The sequence below is a fragment of the Scyliorhinus canicula genome, chromosome 12 (genome assembly GCF_902713615.1).
Source record: "Scyliorhinus canicula chromosome 12, sScyCan1.1, whole genome shotgun sequence".
Taxonomy (NCBI): Eukaryota; Metazoa; Chordata; class Chondrichthyes; order Carcharhiniformes; family Scyliorhinidae; genus Scyliorhinus; species Scyliorhinus canicula.
In genome coordinates, this window is record NC_052157.1 from 70,057,194 (window position 1) to 70,074,191 (window position 16,998).

The following is a 16,998-nucleotide window of genomic DNA, read 5'->3' on the forward strand; positions in this document are numbered from 1 at the left end:
TCAGTGTTCCAGGTGTTGTCTAACTATTGCCTTGTATAGTTTTAGCTCGACTTCTCTGCTTTTATACTCCTTGGCCTTTTAAATAAAAGCCACCATTCCATTTGTCATTCCAATTACCAGCTGAACTTCCATGCTAGCTTTTTGTGATTTATGCACGAGGACCCCCAACTCCCTCTGTGTTGCAGTTTTACGCAGTCTTTCTCCATTTAACTAATATTCAGCTCCTTTATTCTTCCTACTGAATATCATTTGACCCAGGGATGCTTAATGGGCCTATATCTGTAAGTTGGCAGGGAATATGAGGTCTCTCTCTCAACTGAAAGTCTAAATTGAAGGTAGGTGTGCTATAAGGAAACCATCTGTAAAACCTTTTACTTCTGTCATTGTTTTGCACCCCTCTTTTCCTCTCTGTGTTTGATTGTCGTGTGTGTGGAGGGTGGACTGAGCTAAAGTGGAAAGTTAGGAATTAGATAGTAGTTAACATGTTGTATTTGCTGCATATTTAATTGCAGTATTGATACTACTAAAATTAATTGTGTTTAAATTTACAAACCTGGTGATTACGGTTATTGCGCAGTGAAGGGCCAAAGACGTTGGGTGTTTTTCTCAAAATTATCTTTTAATTTCAATTCCTTTATGACTCCGGGTCAAGTGTGGCTTGAATTGACAGTGAACTAGCACAGGGGGTGGTTGCCACAGGTTGCCATCATGAAAATTCTCCTTCTATCCCAGCTCTCTGTCTTTTCTCCTTGCTAATGTACTTCCCCCCCACTGAGGAGAAAGTGGTTTCTGAGGAAGTGAGAAAACAATAGAAGGGTCAGAGATTGTTCTCTGCTTACTGAGCTTTGCTTGAAATGGCTGTTTGGCGAGTGAGGGAGGATGTGACCAACAACCCTGTAGACAGTTGTTTCCTTCTCTTCTGAAGGGCTCATGTGATTTGCACAGGGATCAGAATTCAGCCACAACCGAGTCAGAAAGGGCTGCACCGGGATGGAGTGGGATCGATTGGTTGCATTGGTGGTTTGTTGCTCATTGATATCCTCTGGTGAGAATCTCTTTCTAAACACCCATGTCAGGAATAGTCAGACTATGGCACGTGGAATAAGGGGTGGAGATGGAAAACAAAGTCAGCAGTCGGGCACAGATAATGGGTAGATCATAGGGACACCTGTATGAGTGTGACGATGTTGCTTTCTTCAATTGCTTCCTCACTAAAAGAAAAATGTTCCTCATGGAATTATTTCCACAGCTGAGCCGCAGCCTTTTCGCATCCTAGTGAAGAAGCAAGAGGTGAATGCAACAGTGGGCGATACTGTTATTCTATCGGTCAGACCTTCATCTCCAGTCTCTGGCGGCTTTTGGAAATTTGGCACAGAGTCGATTGTGATTTGGACGGTTGAAGCCCCCTATCTCAATGTCGCCTACACTAAACGCTTCGTGCACCTGCTGGACAACACGTCCCTCTTGATGTACTCAGTGACTCTGAGCGACAGCGGAGACTACTGGGTGACCATGGACTCACCCAGTGGTGATGAAGCCACAGCCAGGATCACCCTGAATGTGTTTCGTAAGTTCATCGACAACGGTGGTCAGCAGCGGGAGGGGAGGGAGTGGTTCTGTGACCAAATTACCCCTCTGCTCATGATAGAATGGTTGTTTGATGCTGCTACTGTTTAACGTTGTGTAAAGTGCATAAGTCTGAAACGCAGCCAAACTCTGCAAGCCGAGAGTCTGTCTTTCTGTCTGTTTACTTCACCAAGTTAGTAACTTTCTTTTCCCCAAAACTATACTTTGTTGGTAAAATTTTGTAAAAGTACGTTATAAATCATTTCAAATTTAGAAATTACGGAACCTGCAGTTGAATTCAATGTTCCTTCACAGAGCATGACTGAGGTTGCTCAATAAAATTTAAATACTCCTGTATTCGCAAATATCAGGCATGACAGCCCGAAGGGTTCTACCCAGTTTCTCGCCCCTCAGAGCCCTTTGGCTGAAAGGTCTTACTTAGAAAGAGGCCTTCCCCCATTGCGTCTCTGCGGTGGCTGCCCCAAGCTTTAGTGCTTCCCTCAGCACATAGTCAGCACATAGGGCAGCACGGTAGCATTGTGGATAGCACAATGGCTTCACAGCTCCAGGGTCCCAGGTTCGATTCCGGCTTGGGTCACTGTCTGTGCGGAGTCTGCACATCCTCCCAGTATGTGCGTGGGTTTCCTCCGGGTGCTTCGGTTTCCTCCCACAGTCCAAAGATGTGCAGGTTAGGTGGATTGGCCATGACAAATTGCCCTTAGTGTCCAAAAGTGCCCTTAGTGTTGGGTGGGGTTGCTGGGTTATGGGGATAGGGTGGAGGTGTTGACCTTGGGTAGGGTGCTCTTTCCAAGAGCCGGTGGTGACTCGATGGGCTGAATGGCCTCCTTCTGCACTGTAAATTCTATGATAATCTATGATAGTCCTGGACTTTGTAATGTGCCAGTCTGCAACATTCGGTTGGGACAACTGTTTACACTGGAAGAGCAGTGAGTTTCAAGGCAGACCAAAGACCATCTTCCACCAAGCTAATGGTACTGCAGCCGCAGTTAATGTTAGTAATTAGTTGTTGCTATAATTAAATAATCAAGGATTTGCATGGGGTGAATGCAAACTGATCCAAATAGTTTCACGATTGTAATGATTCTCTTTTTATTCTTTCATGGGGTGTGGGTGTCGCTGGCTGGGTCAGCGTTTATTGCCCATCCCTGAGGGACAGGTAAGAGTCAACCAACATTGTTGTGGATCTGGAGTCACATGTAGGCCACACCAGGTAAGGACGGCAGATTTCCTTCCCTAATGGACATTCGTGAACCAGATGGGTTTTTACAACAATGGATAATGGTTTCATGCATCATTAGACTTTTAATTCCAGATTTTTCTTGGGGATTCAAATTTAACCATCTCCCCTGGTGGGAATCAAACTCGGCTCCCCAGAGTGATACCCTGGGTTTCTGGATTACTGGTCCAGTGACAATAATGCGTCCCCTTATGTTGATGACATACATTGACAGTTTCATTGCCATTACAGCTGCCCACCCGAGACCATGATCAGGCAATTCTTTGAGTCTACTGCTGATGTTTTTTCTTCTTCTCTCCTAGCAAAGCCTGTGCCTTTCACCATTGCTGTCAAACACAGCGAGATTAGTACAATAGCTGGGGACACCGTCGTCCTGTCAGTGAGCCCTTCGCAAGAGGTGAAAAACGGAAGCTGGAGGTATGGCGGGAAAGATGTTGTTACGTGGGAAGGGACACTTCCAGAGGTCAATCCTGATTACCGAAGGCGGGCAGCAATATTAGCCAAGAGCTCCCTACAGCTGAAGTCAGTGAGTACCTCAGACACTGGAGAGTACAGTGTCACCATGAGTACAGCCTCCGGCAACACGAGCACAGCAAAGATCTACTTGAATGTCCACAGTAAGTTGATCCTATCCCCCCACCCTGCAAAAAGATCTTTTTTTTAAAATGGATTTTTATTACAAACAGGTTACAGCGAACAAACACCCCGGGAAACATGCTTCTCTAAATCAACTATACAGTCTGTATAGATAGTTCCTCTTTTTCACCCCCCTACCCCGCGACGAACAGCCCCTCAAACACAGTCACAAACATCCCCCACCTTTCTCAAACTCCCCTAAAGAGCCCCTTAACTCATACATTATCTTCTCTAATCGTACAAAGTCGTACAGATCACTCAACCAAGCCGCTACCCCTGGTGGCGACTGCCACTCCAGCAAAATTCTTCGCCGTGCAATCAAAGAGGCAAAGGCCAAGACATGGGCCTTCCTCCTCTCCATGAGCTCCGGCTTCTCTGAGACCCCAAATATCGCCACCAAAGGGTCCGGGTCCACTCCCTCCTCCACTATCCTGGCTAAGACCGCAAACACTCCCGCCCAGAATCTTCCCAATTTTTCGCAACCCCAAAACATGTGCGCATGATACGCTGGTCCCAGCCCACACCTCTCACACTCATCTGCTACCCCCTGCAAGAACCCACTCATTCTCGCCCTGTGCACCACCTTAAACTGTATCAGGCTCATCCTTGCACAAGAGGAGGTCCCGTTTATCCTACGCAGTGCCTCACTCCATACTCACCAATTGATCTCCCCTCCCAACTCGCTTCCCATTTCTCCTTGATCTTAACCACCCGCTCGCTTCCCTGCTCCCCCAGCCACTTGTATATATCCCCAATTCATCCCACCCCTTCCACATCCACGAGCAGCAGTCGCTCCACCAGGGTGTATCCCGGCAACTTAGGGAACCCCCTCCAGACCTTTCGCGCAAAGTCCCTAACCTGCTGATACCAGAACTCACTCCCCCTTGGTAGCTCTACCCTCTCCCTTAGCTCTTCCAGACTGGCAAACCCTTCCTTCAAATACAGATCCCTCACCTTGACTAGCCCCACTTCCCTCCACCTCCTGTATACAGTATCAATCCCCCCCGGCTCAAACCCATGATTCTCGCACAGCGGCGTTAGCACCGGCATCCCTTCCACCCTAAAATGTCTCCTCAACTGATTCCATATCTTCACCGTGAACTGCATCACTGGGCTCCATGAATACCTACTCAGAGCAATGCTGCTGTCACCACAGCCCTTAAACTAGACCCCTTACAAGATTCCTCCTCCATTGTAATCCACTCTACCCCTTCTCCATCCCACCACTGATGCACCTTGTCCACATTCGCTGCCCAATAATAATAAAGCAAGTTTGGCAACGTCAACCCAACCCTACTGCTTCTGCCTCTGTAGCAGGGTCCTCCCTACCCTCGGCACCTTCCCCGTCCATACAAAGTCAGAAATGATCCGGTCCACTTTCTGAAAAAAGGCCTTTGGTATAAAGATCGGGAGAGCTTGAAAGGTAAACAAGTACCTCGGCAGAATATTTATATTCACCACTTGGACCCTCCCTGCTAGCGTTAAGTGCAGTGTATCCCACCTCTTAAGATCCTCTCTAGCCTCCTCTACCAGCTTCGTTAAGTTCCACTTGAGGAGTCCCGTCCATTCCCTCGCTACCTGAATCCCCAAAAACCTAAACCTATCCCTCACTACCGTAAATGGCATCCACCCTAAATTTGCCCACTGTGCCAGCTCATTCACCAGGAATACCTCGCTTCTCCCCGCATTCAGTTTGTACCCTGAGAACCCTCCAAACCTCCCTCGCAGGCCCATAATCCTTCCCATACTGTCCAACGGATCCAAAATATACAGCAAGAGGTCATCGGCATAGAGCGACACCCGATGCTCCCTCTGTCCCCTCATAATCCACCTCCACTCTGCCGACCCCCTGAGAGCCATCGCCAATGGCTCTATGGCCAGCGCAAACAGCAGCGGTGACAGCAGGCACCCCTGCCTTGTACCCCTGTGTAAGTCAAAGCTTTGTGAGCTCATATCATTCATCCTCACCCTCGCCCTTGGTGCCACATACAGCAACCGTACCCATGCCACTAAACTCAACCCAAACCCAAACCTTGAAAAGGTACTGCCACTCCACCCGATCAAATGCTTTCACCGCATCCATGGACACCACCACCTCCGGTACCAGAGCTCCCGACGGGTTCATCACCACACTCAACAGCCGTCTTATATTACTCACGAGCTGCTTGCCCTTCTGAAGCCTGTTTGATTTTCTGCCACCACCCCGGGGACACACTCCTCCAGCCTCCCCGCCAACAAATTAGCCAATACTTTCACATCCGTGTTCAATAGTGATATGGGCCTGCACAACCCACAATCCACTGGGTCCTTCCCCTTTTTCGGAATTAGTGTGATTTCTGCCTGCTTCATCGTCTCTGGCAGCTCCTCCTTCTTCAACGCTTCATTAAACGCCCCCAACAGATGTGGTGCCAGGTCCGTTGCAAATTCCTTATAGAATTCCGCCGGTACATCCGGCCCAGGGGCCTTCCCCAACATCATACCCCTGATTCTATCCAGCACCTCCCTCAGCCCCAGGGGCTCCTCCAACATCTGCCTCTTTGCTTCCTCCACCTGGGGAAATTCCAGCTTGTGCAGAAACCGCCCCATGTCCCCCTCCTCTCTGTCATAATATACACACAAGTACATGATGGTGCATAGACAGACACTGACTGACACACTGAAAGACCAATCAACACACACAACACAGCAGCCAATCACCAGATAGGGCACGGTCACTATAAAGCCAGAGGGCACTATATTTCCCGCTCATTCGGGATGCAGCCTCTGAGACAGACAGAGCCCGCAGTCAGTAGCACGAACATCTACCATGTGCTAGCAGTATAGGCTGGTCAGGTTAGCCATAGGTCTTCAGTCAATCTAACATAGTGTCGACCCACAGTGCAAGTATGTTTAACAGATCATAGTTAAATAAAATAGAGTTGTACTTCTACAAGTGTTGGTAGCCTGTCTATGTTACTGCTCTGGGAAACGCAGTCCTCACAGACCCAGCATACCCAACACATCAGATTGGTCATGACTGTGAGCATCATGGTACCAGTACGTGATGTTAGAGTTTGATGGACCTACCCTCAAATAATCTGCCTTCGACCAGCGATCAGCCATCCGATAGCATGGACAGCGTCCGCCCTCCTCCCATGCTCCGCATCACCGGCAACCTCGGTGCGAACTGGAAAATCGTCAAAGATTTCAACTGTACCTCGAAGCTACAGACCTGGAAGCTGCTTCAGACGCCAGGAAGATTGCTCTCTTCCTCTCCACGGCCGGGGACCACGCCATCCATATCTTCAACTCCCTCACATTCGCTGACGGTGAGGACATGTCCAAGTTCAAGACAGTCCTGCTCAAATTTGACAGCCACTGTGACATCGAGGTAAATGAAAGTTGTGAGCGCTACGTCTTTCAACAGCGTCTGCAGGGTAAGGATGAACCTTTTTAATCTTTCCTCACCCACCTCGCGCAGTCCTGCAATTACGGCTCCAACTGCAATTCGATGATCCGCGACCAGATTGTTTTCGGTGTGCAATCGGACCCCCTACTCCAGCAGCTCCTCAAAGTTAAACAGCTCACCCTTGCTATAGCCATTGAGACCTGCGTTCTGCATGAACACGGTACTAACCGAGACTCGCACATTCAAGCGGCAGAAACGGCGCGGCAAAGCCCCCACGAGACAGAGCGGGTGCAAGCCATTAAACAGCTCCAGGGCCTGAGCCTGGATGTGGGCGGCCATTTTGCGCGCTTTTCACGGGCTCCCACGCATGCGCGCACTGACCTAGGGTACGGCGAGGCCGAAGACCACACTGCGCAGGCGCGCGCTACATACACCCGCACCGCGCATGCGCGGTCGCGCACCAAACGTTCTGACGTCACGACGTGCAACAAATGTGGCTCCGCCCACTTAAAGCGGCAATGTCCTGCAAAATCCCGACGCTGTCTCCAATGTGGCAAGCTTGGCCACTATGCAGCCCTATGCAGGTCTGCTCAACCAACTACCTCTCATCACTCCCACCAGCCACGCAGGGATGTCCGAACCATCCAGCCACCGTTAACCGATTCCGACTCCGACATGATTCCGGACCTTGACACCGAGGATTCCAAAGCACCATTTCGGGTGGGCATCATCACCAAACAAAAGATGCTTCAGAAAACAAAAGTCAAGTCCTTCCCAGTACTCAGCATTGATCCGGACGCCGAGTGGTGTGCCACCCTCATAGTCAACCGATCTTGCATCCAATTCCGGCTGGACACCGGCGCTTCAGCCAACCTCATTGCGCGGTCTGACCTCAAAAGCCTCCACGTCAAGCCTACTATACTGCCATCCGCTTGCCAGCTGCTTGACTACAATGGCAATGCCATTGCTGCCAGTGGATCTTGCCAGCTTGTGATGTGGCACCGTTCCTTCAAGGCCACCCTGCCCTTCGAGATAGTAGGGTCCACTAAAGCTTCCCTGCTCGGTGCTCAGGCGTGCAAGCTCCTAAACCTCGTCCAAAGGGTTCACTCCTTGTCACCCGCTGAGGCTTCAGCATCTTCGGACGCTGACTTTCAAACACAACTGAAGAACATCATCACCCGATACCACGGTATTTGAGGGCATGGGCACACTCCCATACACGCATAAAATTTTGTTAAAACCAAATGCCACGCTTGTGGTTCATGCACCTCGCCGGGTACCAACAACCCTCAAGGACCACCTCAAGCAGCAGCTGCAGGACCTCCAGGACCAGGGCGTCATATCTAAAGAACCAGAACCAACTGACTGGGTCAGCTCCATGGTGTGTGTTAAAAAACCATCCGGTGAACTACGCATATGCATTGATCCCAAGGACGTCAACCGCAACATAATGAGGGAACACTACCCTATCCCAAAGCACGAAGAATTCACCTGCGAGATGGCTCGCGCCAAATTTTTCACTAAGCTAGACGCATCCAAGGGGTTCTGGCAGATCTAACTTGAAGCATCCAGTCAGAAGCTCTGCACCTTTAACACCCCATTTGGCCGGTATTGTTACAACCGGATGCCGTTTGGCATCATCTCAGCATCGGAAGTGTTCCACAGAATAATGGAAAAAATGATGGAGGGCATCAAAGGGGTTCGCGTATATGTATACGACATCATCATCTGGTCTACCACCACACAGGAGCATATTGATCGCCTCCAACGCGTCTTCCGGAGAATCCATGAGCATGGCCTCCGCCTCAACAGAGCCAAATGCTTCTTTGGTCAAACAGAAATTAAATTCCTCAGAGACCAAATCTCACAGTTTGGCGTGCAGCCGGAGGCTGACGAGGTGTCGGCCATTAATGCCATGAAGATACCGGAGGACAAGAAGGCGGTCCTCCGCTTACTGGGCATGGTCAACTTCCTGGGGAAGTTCATCCCCAACCTCGCATCCCACGCCATGGCTCTCCGAAATCTGGTTAAGAAGACAACCAAGTTCCAATGGCTCCCCGCCCACGAACAGGAATGGCGCGAACTCAGGGTGAAGCTTACCAAGGCCCCGGTGTTGGCATTTTTCGACCCTGCCAAAGAGACAAAGATCTCCACGGATGCCAGTTATTCCGGCATTGGAGCAGTGCTCCTTCAATGTGACGACGCCTCCTCATGAGCTCCAGTCGCATACACACCATCTGAGTTTAAGGAGAATGCGTTGCAGGCGCGGCGTCATGTCATTATGGTCTTTTTGAATAATGTTGACCAATGGCCTGTGGTCTAACCCGGAGGTAGTTAGGCTACATGACTTCACATCGACAGCAGTCATCCGTGCGTGCAAGGAAACCTTCGCTCGCCATGGCGTCCCGCTCACGGTCATGTCCGACAATGGCTCGTGTTTTGCTAGTCAGAAGTGGTCCAATTTTGCCAAGCGATATAACTTCACGCATGTCACATCCAGTCCCCACTACCCCCGTCCAATGGCAAAGCTGAGAAGGGGGTGCACATTGTCAAACGGCTCCTGTGCAAGGCGGCCGATGCGGGACCTGACTTTTACCTCGCACTACTTGCTTACAGGTCAGCTCCGCTGTCCACTGGCCTGTCACCGGCTCAATTGTTGATGAACCGCACGTGGCGAACGATGGTGCTGGCCATTCATGTCACGAACTTGGACAACCTTCTGGTCCTTCGTCGAATGCAGTTGTCTCGGGCCCAACACAAATTGGTGTATGACGCCCGTGCCACGGATCTCCCTGCTCTTGCTCCTGATGACAAGGTTTGTGTCCAACTTCCTGAAGGTGGTTGGTCCACCACCGCTGTGGTACTCAGACAAGTGGCCCCCAGGTCATTTTTGGTTCGTCTACAAGATGGCTCTCTTCTTCGCCGAAATAGGCGAGCACTACGACTCCTTCCATGCTCACCGCCAGATCGTCATGTCCTGCCTCGTTCTCAGGACGGGCCCATCACAGAGTTTGCAGATCTCCCTTTCGTGCTGCCACCCTCTGAGACTGACACAGTCCCGCCCATTCCAGAGCAGGAGGCCCCTGACCCACCCTTGAAGCGGTCAACCAGAATTCGTTGCCGACCACAGAGACTGAATTTATGAACTGCCTAAATTCATGGACTCTCTGAACTCATGAACTGATTGTTTCGTTACCATGTTCATTAATTCACTAGTTTGTACGTACTGTTATTCTAGTTATGATTTGTGTTACATACTGTCTATCTGTACTAGACACTTTCCTGTGTAAATATGTTAGAAATTATATATATAATCCTGTAAATATGCTCACATCTGCCCCACATAGTCAGGAAAATTCACATATCACACTATTTATTGCCACGTACACACACATTCTTTTTAAAAAGGGGGATGTCATAATATACACACAAGTATATGATGGTGCAGAGATGCACACTGACTGACACACTGCAAGACCAATAAACACACACAACACAGCAGCCAATCACCAGTTAGGGCACGGTCACTATAAAGCCAGAGGACACTAGTTTTCCCGCTCATTCGGGATGCAGCCTCTGAGACAGACAGAGCCCGCAGTCAGTAGCACAAACATCTACCATGTGCTAGCAGTATAGGCTGGTCAGGTTAGCCATAGGTCTTCAGTCAACCTAACACAGTGTCGACCCACAGTGCAAGTATGTTTAACAACTCATAGTTAAATAAAATTGTGTTGTACTTCTACAAGTGTTGGTAGCCTGTCTATGTCACTGCTCTGGGAAACACAGTCCTCACAGACCCAGCATACCCAACACATCACTCCACCCCCCCCCCCCCCCCCCCCCCCGGGTCCGCCTTATGCAGTCCCTGGTAGTACTCCCTAAATGCCACATTTATCTTCTCTGGCTCTGGCACCACATTCCCAGCCCCAGTCCGTATCTTCAATATTTCCCTGGACCCAGTCTTCCTCCACAGCTGATGAGCCAGCATGCGGCTCGCCTTCTCCCCATACTCATATTGTACCCCCCTTTCCCTCGCAGTTGCTCTACCACCCTCCCCGTTGTCAGCCTGTCAAATTGCCCCTGCAACTTTTTCCTCCTTGCCAATCCCTCCACGGTGGGCACCCTTGAATATTCCCTGTCCACCTCCACTATCTTGCTCACTAGATGGTCATGTTCCTCCCTCCTTTCCCTATCTCGCTCGGGCCTTAAATGAAATAATTTCCCCTCCCGGACCACTGCTTTTAGTGCTTCCCAAAAAATGGCCGCCGACACCTCCCCATTCTGATTCAACTCCACATACTCCTTAATCGCCCCCCGCACCTTATCACAAAAACCTCCATCCGCCAATAACCTCGAGTTAAACCTGCACCCCAGCCTCTACTCTCGTCCCGATCTAAACTGAATCTCCAGCCAGTGGGGTGCATGGTCTGAGATAACTATCCCCGCTTATTCTGCCCCCTCCACCCCAACCAAAATCTCCCGACTCACTACAAAGTAATCAGTCCTCGAAAACACCTCATAGACGTGTGATAAGAAGGAATACTCCCTTCCCCCTGGGTTCTGAAAGCGCCATGGATCCACCATACCCATCCTCTCCATAAACCCCCCCCCCAGCTCCCTTGCCATTCGTACCCTACCCATCAACCTGGGGCTCGACCTATCCACCCTCGGCTCCAGGACACAGTTAAAATCTCCTCCCATGATCAACTGGTGCGTGGCCAAATCTGGGATCACTTCCAGCAACCCCCTCATAAAACCCACATCATCCCAATTTGGGGCATACACATTTACCAACACTACCGGCTCCCCTTCCAATACCCCACTCACAATCACATATCTCCCACCCAGATCACTCACCTCCTTTGCACTCACAAATCCCATTTTTATGCTCATTAAAATCACCACTCCCCTCGATTTTGAATCAAACCCAGAGTGAAAAACATGCCCGACCCACCCCTTCCTTAATCTAACCTGGCCCTTCACACGGAGGTGCATCTCCTGCAGAAAGACCACCACCGCTTTCAAGCTCCTGAAGTGCGCGAACACCCTCGACCTTTTAACCGGCCCATTCAGTCCCAGGACGTTCCACGTTACCAGCCTTACCGGCGGCTTATGCCTCCAATCACCTCTACCGTCTGTCAGGGGCAGCATGGTAGCATAGTGGTTAGCACAGTTGCTTCACAGCTCCAGGGTCCCAGGTTCGATTCCCGGCCTGGGTCACTGTCTGTGTGGAGTCTGCACGTCCTCCCCGTGTGTGCGTGGGTTTCCTCTGGGTGCTCCGGTTTCCTTCCACAGTCCAAAGATGTGTGGGTTAGGTTGATTGGCCATACTAAATTGTCATTAGTGTCCAAAAAGGATAAGTGGGGGTCACGGGGATAAGGTAGATACGTGGGCTTGAGTAGGGTGCTCATTGTAAGGGCCGGTGCAGACTCAATGGGCCAAATGGCCTCCTTCCGCGCTGTAAATTCTATGTATGTATCTTCACCACATAACTCCCACCCCTTTAATTCCACCCTGTACCTAGCCCCAACTCCCTGTTGACCTTACCCTCCCCCACCCAAACAAAGACTTCTCCTGAACTCCAGTCAGCCTTCACCAAAAGCAAACAAACAAATGTTAAACATAAATAGTCCCAGAAAACAAGAGGGGGGATGTACGCGAACATCCATCCCCACATAAACCTTCCACCCCTCACAATCCCAACAGTAACAAGCAAACCCTCCCCCCCCCCCAAAAAAAAGATAAACATTCCCCAATCCCTACCTCCACTTCAAACATGCTCCCAACCATTATAAAGTGGCAGCACCCCAGTTCCCAAGCATTGTTCACTCAGTTCTCCCCCAGTTTATGCTCGTTAATGAAGTCTTCGGTCGCTTCTGGGGTCTCAAAATAATACTCCCAGCCTCTGAACGTCATCCATAATTTCACTGGGTAGAGCACCCCAAACCTGATTTGCCGCCGGTACAGCACCGCCTTGGCCTTGTTGAAGCTTGCCCGTCGCTTTGACAACATGGCTCCAATGCCCTGATAAATTCGGACCTTATTTCCCTCCCGGTCACAGGTACGCTTCTCCCTGGCCCACCGCAAAATATTCTCTTTTTCTTCAAAGTTGTGGAGCCTCATGATCACCGCCCACGGCGGCTCCCCAGCTCTTGGCTTCTGCCTCAGGGACCTATGCGCTCGATCCACTTCAGGCGCCTTATCTAGCGCCCCTTCTGCCATCAGCCCCGACAGCATCTTCGAGACGTACCTCGGGGCGCTCACACCTTCCACTCCTTCAGGCGGACCCACTATTTGCAGGTTCTGCCTCCTGGAGGCATTCTCCTGCTCTTCCACCTTTGCCTCCAATGTTTTACACAGCTCTCCTAGGAGCCCCACCTCCGCCTCCAGAGTCACCACACAATCGCTGTGGTCCGAGATCACTCCTTCAATCTCTCGAATCTGTGACCCCTGCACCTCTAAACACTTCTCCACACCTTCCAAAGAACTCTTCAGTGGTGTCACTGCTTCTTCAATGGCCTTTGCAACATCTTTTCGAAGTTGTTCCTTCTGTTTCTGAAATTCAGATTTAATAAAGGCGATCAGGTCAAGCTGAAGCCTTTTAACCTGATCCGGCCCCTTCCCCACCTGCATGTCTTTTGTTTTTGCTGCAGAAGTCTGCTCCAATTTTTCAGCCAAATCTCTCACTGTTTTCTACCGGGTCTGGTAACCAAAAGACATACAATTCCTGGGGGAAAGTACTCCTTCAACATTCACCTACGTCTTTTCATCAAAATTCCATCCTGTTTTGGTTAAAAACAGCTCTTTTCTGTGACCCTGGGCAGGAGCTGCCTTGTATGTGACCACTTTAGATCTTCTAAACGTCTTAAAAAATTATCATGACTTGAATTTTAGTCACTCAACTAACCACCAAACCACAGTAAGTTTGAATCTTACTTGCACCTAGTCCCACGCACCCAGTCACCTCTGTTCCCTGGACCATTATCTTCAGCCAATCATCAACACAATCGTGGCTGAACTCACCTCAGCCTCAGCTCTACTTTCCTTTTTTTTAATTAACAGGGAATTTAGCGTGGCCAATTCACCTACCCTGCACCCTTTGGGTTGTAGGGGTAAGACCCACGCAGGCACAGGGAGAAGTGCAAACTCCACACCGACAGTGACCCGGGGCCGGGATCGAACCCGGGTCCACAGTGCCATTAGGCAGTAGTGCCAACCACTGCACCACCATGCCTCCGTCATCTTCACTTTCCTGCCCGTTTTCCATAACCCTCCAACCCATTACTAATTAAAAACCTATCTATTTCCTCCTTAAATGTGTTTAGTGTTCCACCCTTCATTGCACTCTGGTGTTAAGTATTCCACAGATTCACAATCCTTTGAGTGAAGTAATTCTTCCTCATTTCTCTTTTAAATCTGTCACACCTTAGTCTCAAACTATGACCTCTCATTCTAGAATGTCCAACAAGGGGAAACATTTGCTCTATGTCTACCCTGTCAATCCCCTTTAGCGTCTTATATACCTCAATTAGATATGCTCACATTCTTTTAAACTCCACTGAGTTGAGGCCTAAACTGCTGAATCTCTCTTCATAAGAATCATAGAGTCCCTACAGTGCAGAAGGGGGTCATTCAGCCCATCGGGTCTGCACCAATCCTCCGAAAGAACACCCCACCCAGGTCCACCTCACCACACCCTCCCCCACCCCTCCATTCACATTCACCCCACACTATCCCCGTAACCTAACTTACAGATCACTGGACACTATGTTGCAATTTATACATGGCCAACCCACCTAACCCACACATCTTTGGACTGTGGGAGGAAACCGGAGCACCCGGAGGAATCCCACGCGGACGCGGGGAGAGCGTGCAAACTCCGCACAGTCACCCAAGACAGGAATTGAAATCAGGTTGCTGGTGCTGTGGGCAGCAGTGCTAACCAAGTGCCACCGTGCCATGTTCTTCATCACTGGAATCAATCACGTGAACATTTTCTGGACCGCCTCGAATCCTTTTACATCCTTGCTCAAGTAAGGGGACCCAAAACTGTGCGCAGTACTCCATGTGCACTCTCACCATGCCCCATTCAGCCACAACAGCACTTCCCTACTTTTATACTCGATTCCATTCACAATGCACAACGAATGCCAAAATTTCAACGTCCACCTTGGCAATACCATTCAGGATCCTATATACCTCAATCAAGTCACCCCCTCACTCTTCTAGACTCTAGTGGAAACACGTCCAGACTCTATAATCTTTCCTCATAAAAGAACCCCCTCTGGGAGCCAAGTCAGCAAGGGTCCAAGGTGGAGCCATCAATCAGTTTTGAACAAGTTCAACATTGTTTACTAACGTGCTCTTCCTTTCTCCCAGCCAAGCGTCAGCCTATCGATGTCAGCCCAGTGCTCAGCAGAATTAATGCAGAAATTGGAGCCAGGGTCCTCTTGGCAGTGACGATATCGGGTGAAGTGAAGAACGGCAGCTGGAGCACTGAGAACCACATTCTTTTTCAGTGGAACAGCACCATTCAAAATGTCACTGAACACAGTTGGTATCAACTAGACCTCTTACCAAATGCATCACTCCTCATACCTTTCGTGCACATGTTCACCTTTACAAAGTACACCATTACTCTGGAGTCTCCTTCTGGTGACACAGCGGTAGCTAACATCACCATGAAAGTGTTCAGTGAGTACCTATTACAACTGTTTACAGAATTATATGGCAACACTTTTGTGCACATTGATTACTAAATTAACTATCTGTGATGTGCATACATGTACATATTTATTCACGGTAGCTCAGTGGTAAGCACTGGTGCTTCACAGCGCCAGGGTCCCAGGTTCGATTCACAGCTCAGGTCACTGTCTGTGTGGAGTCTGTACGTTCCCCACGGGCTGGATACTCCGTTAATCGATGCTGAAATTGGGAAACACGATTGGACGGACAATAGCTTCCGACGCCGAAATCGAGGCAGACGTTGGTTTGACGCCAAATCGGCATTCTCCGCCCCCCCCCCCCCCCAAAAACGACGTAAATGCAGCGCTGCATGGCCTGAAAGTACAGTAGGCATATCATTAGTGGACCTGACGCCCGATACTCCGGGGCCTCCACGATTCAGCGCCTTAGGTGGGCAGATTTCCTGACGCCTTATTTCTAATGTGATTTTAAAAATGGCGAATCTGGCATCCTGGCTGCTCAATGAGAGAGAGGAGGTAGGAAGTGGCGTGGAGTGGTTGCGGGCTTCATGCACGGACACTGGCCATGATGGCTGCGGCGGGGGGGCGGGGGGCCTGCCAGGGAAGGGGGAGGGGAGGGGGTGGGAGGAGGGCGGACCGAGCAGCCAGGGAGCCCACCCCACAGGACAGGGGCGGTGCCCAGGCACCGGCCACCATTATGGCGGCCATCTTGCTGACCACCCACCACGGCCCCTTGGTCTATACAGTGACAACGGCCATATGGATGGGCACCAGGACTGGGTGGACCGACGGGGCCGGGGTGTGGGGGTGGGGGAGGGGACATGCGTGGGTGGGGCCCGCTGTGCCAAACGGGGGCCACCGTGTAGACCATGGCACCTGGTTGGGCACGTGAATATGCGCCATGCCAACATGTTTGCCTTTCCCCCACCTGCAAAGAATGGCATTCCGACATCAACCTGCAATGTTGGCCCTGTGGCAGCATGAGCGGGCCCGCTCAGAGAGGAAGCGGAGGCTGCAGCAGAGGAATGGGCTGCAGAGGGGCAATTGGCAGCCGCTCAGGCTGGAGGACCGCCTGCCCGACAGGCCGATGAGGAGAAGGAGGTGCCAAGGAGGCGCCGGATGAGGCCCCACGTGTACTGCAACCGCATGGAGCGGTACATTCAGTACCATGTGGACCACACCCACCAGAATACCCGGGCAGCGGGCTTCGCTGCCGTCACGGGTATGCCCCAGGTCCAGGGGATGATCGATGGGATGCATGTCGCCCGATGGCCACTGGTGGATAACAGGCCGCTGTTCATGAACAGGAAGGGGTACCACTTCATGAACATTCAGCTGGTCTGTCATCATCAGATGAGGATTATGCACGTCTGTGCCCGATACCCGGATAGTGTACATGACGGATTCATCTTGGCGCACTCAGTGATCTCCAACATGTTTGTGGG

At 50.6% G+C, this 16,998-nt stretch overlaps 1 protein-coding gene across 4 annotated transcripts in view; it reads left to right on the forward strand.

Moving 5' to 3' along the window:
* The first annotated feature begins 966 nt into the window (after window positions 1-966).
* The window catches only part of LOC119974532, a 58,059-nt gene continuing 42,027 nt past the window's right edge, over window positions 967-16,998 (forward strand). For 3 of the 4 annotated variants that reach the window (XM_038813494.1, XM_038813496.1, XM_038813495.1), the window contains exons 1-4: window positions 967-1,045; window positions 1,250-1,567; window positions 3,127-3,441; window positions 15,228-15,542. In XM_038813494.1, the coding sequence (XP_038669422.1) occupies window positions 991-1,045; window positions 1,250-1,567; window positions 3,127-3,441; window positions 15,228-15,542 (1,003 nt within the window). In that variant the 5' untranslated portion in view covers window positions 967-990. The remainder of the gene's footprint in view (window positions 1,046-1,249; window positions 1,568-3,126; window positions 3,442-15,227; window positions 15,543-16,998) is intronic. The other variant, XM_038813497.1, reaches the window with a different exon arrangement.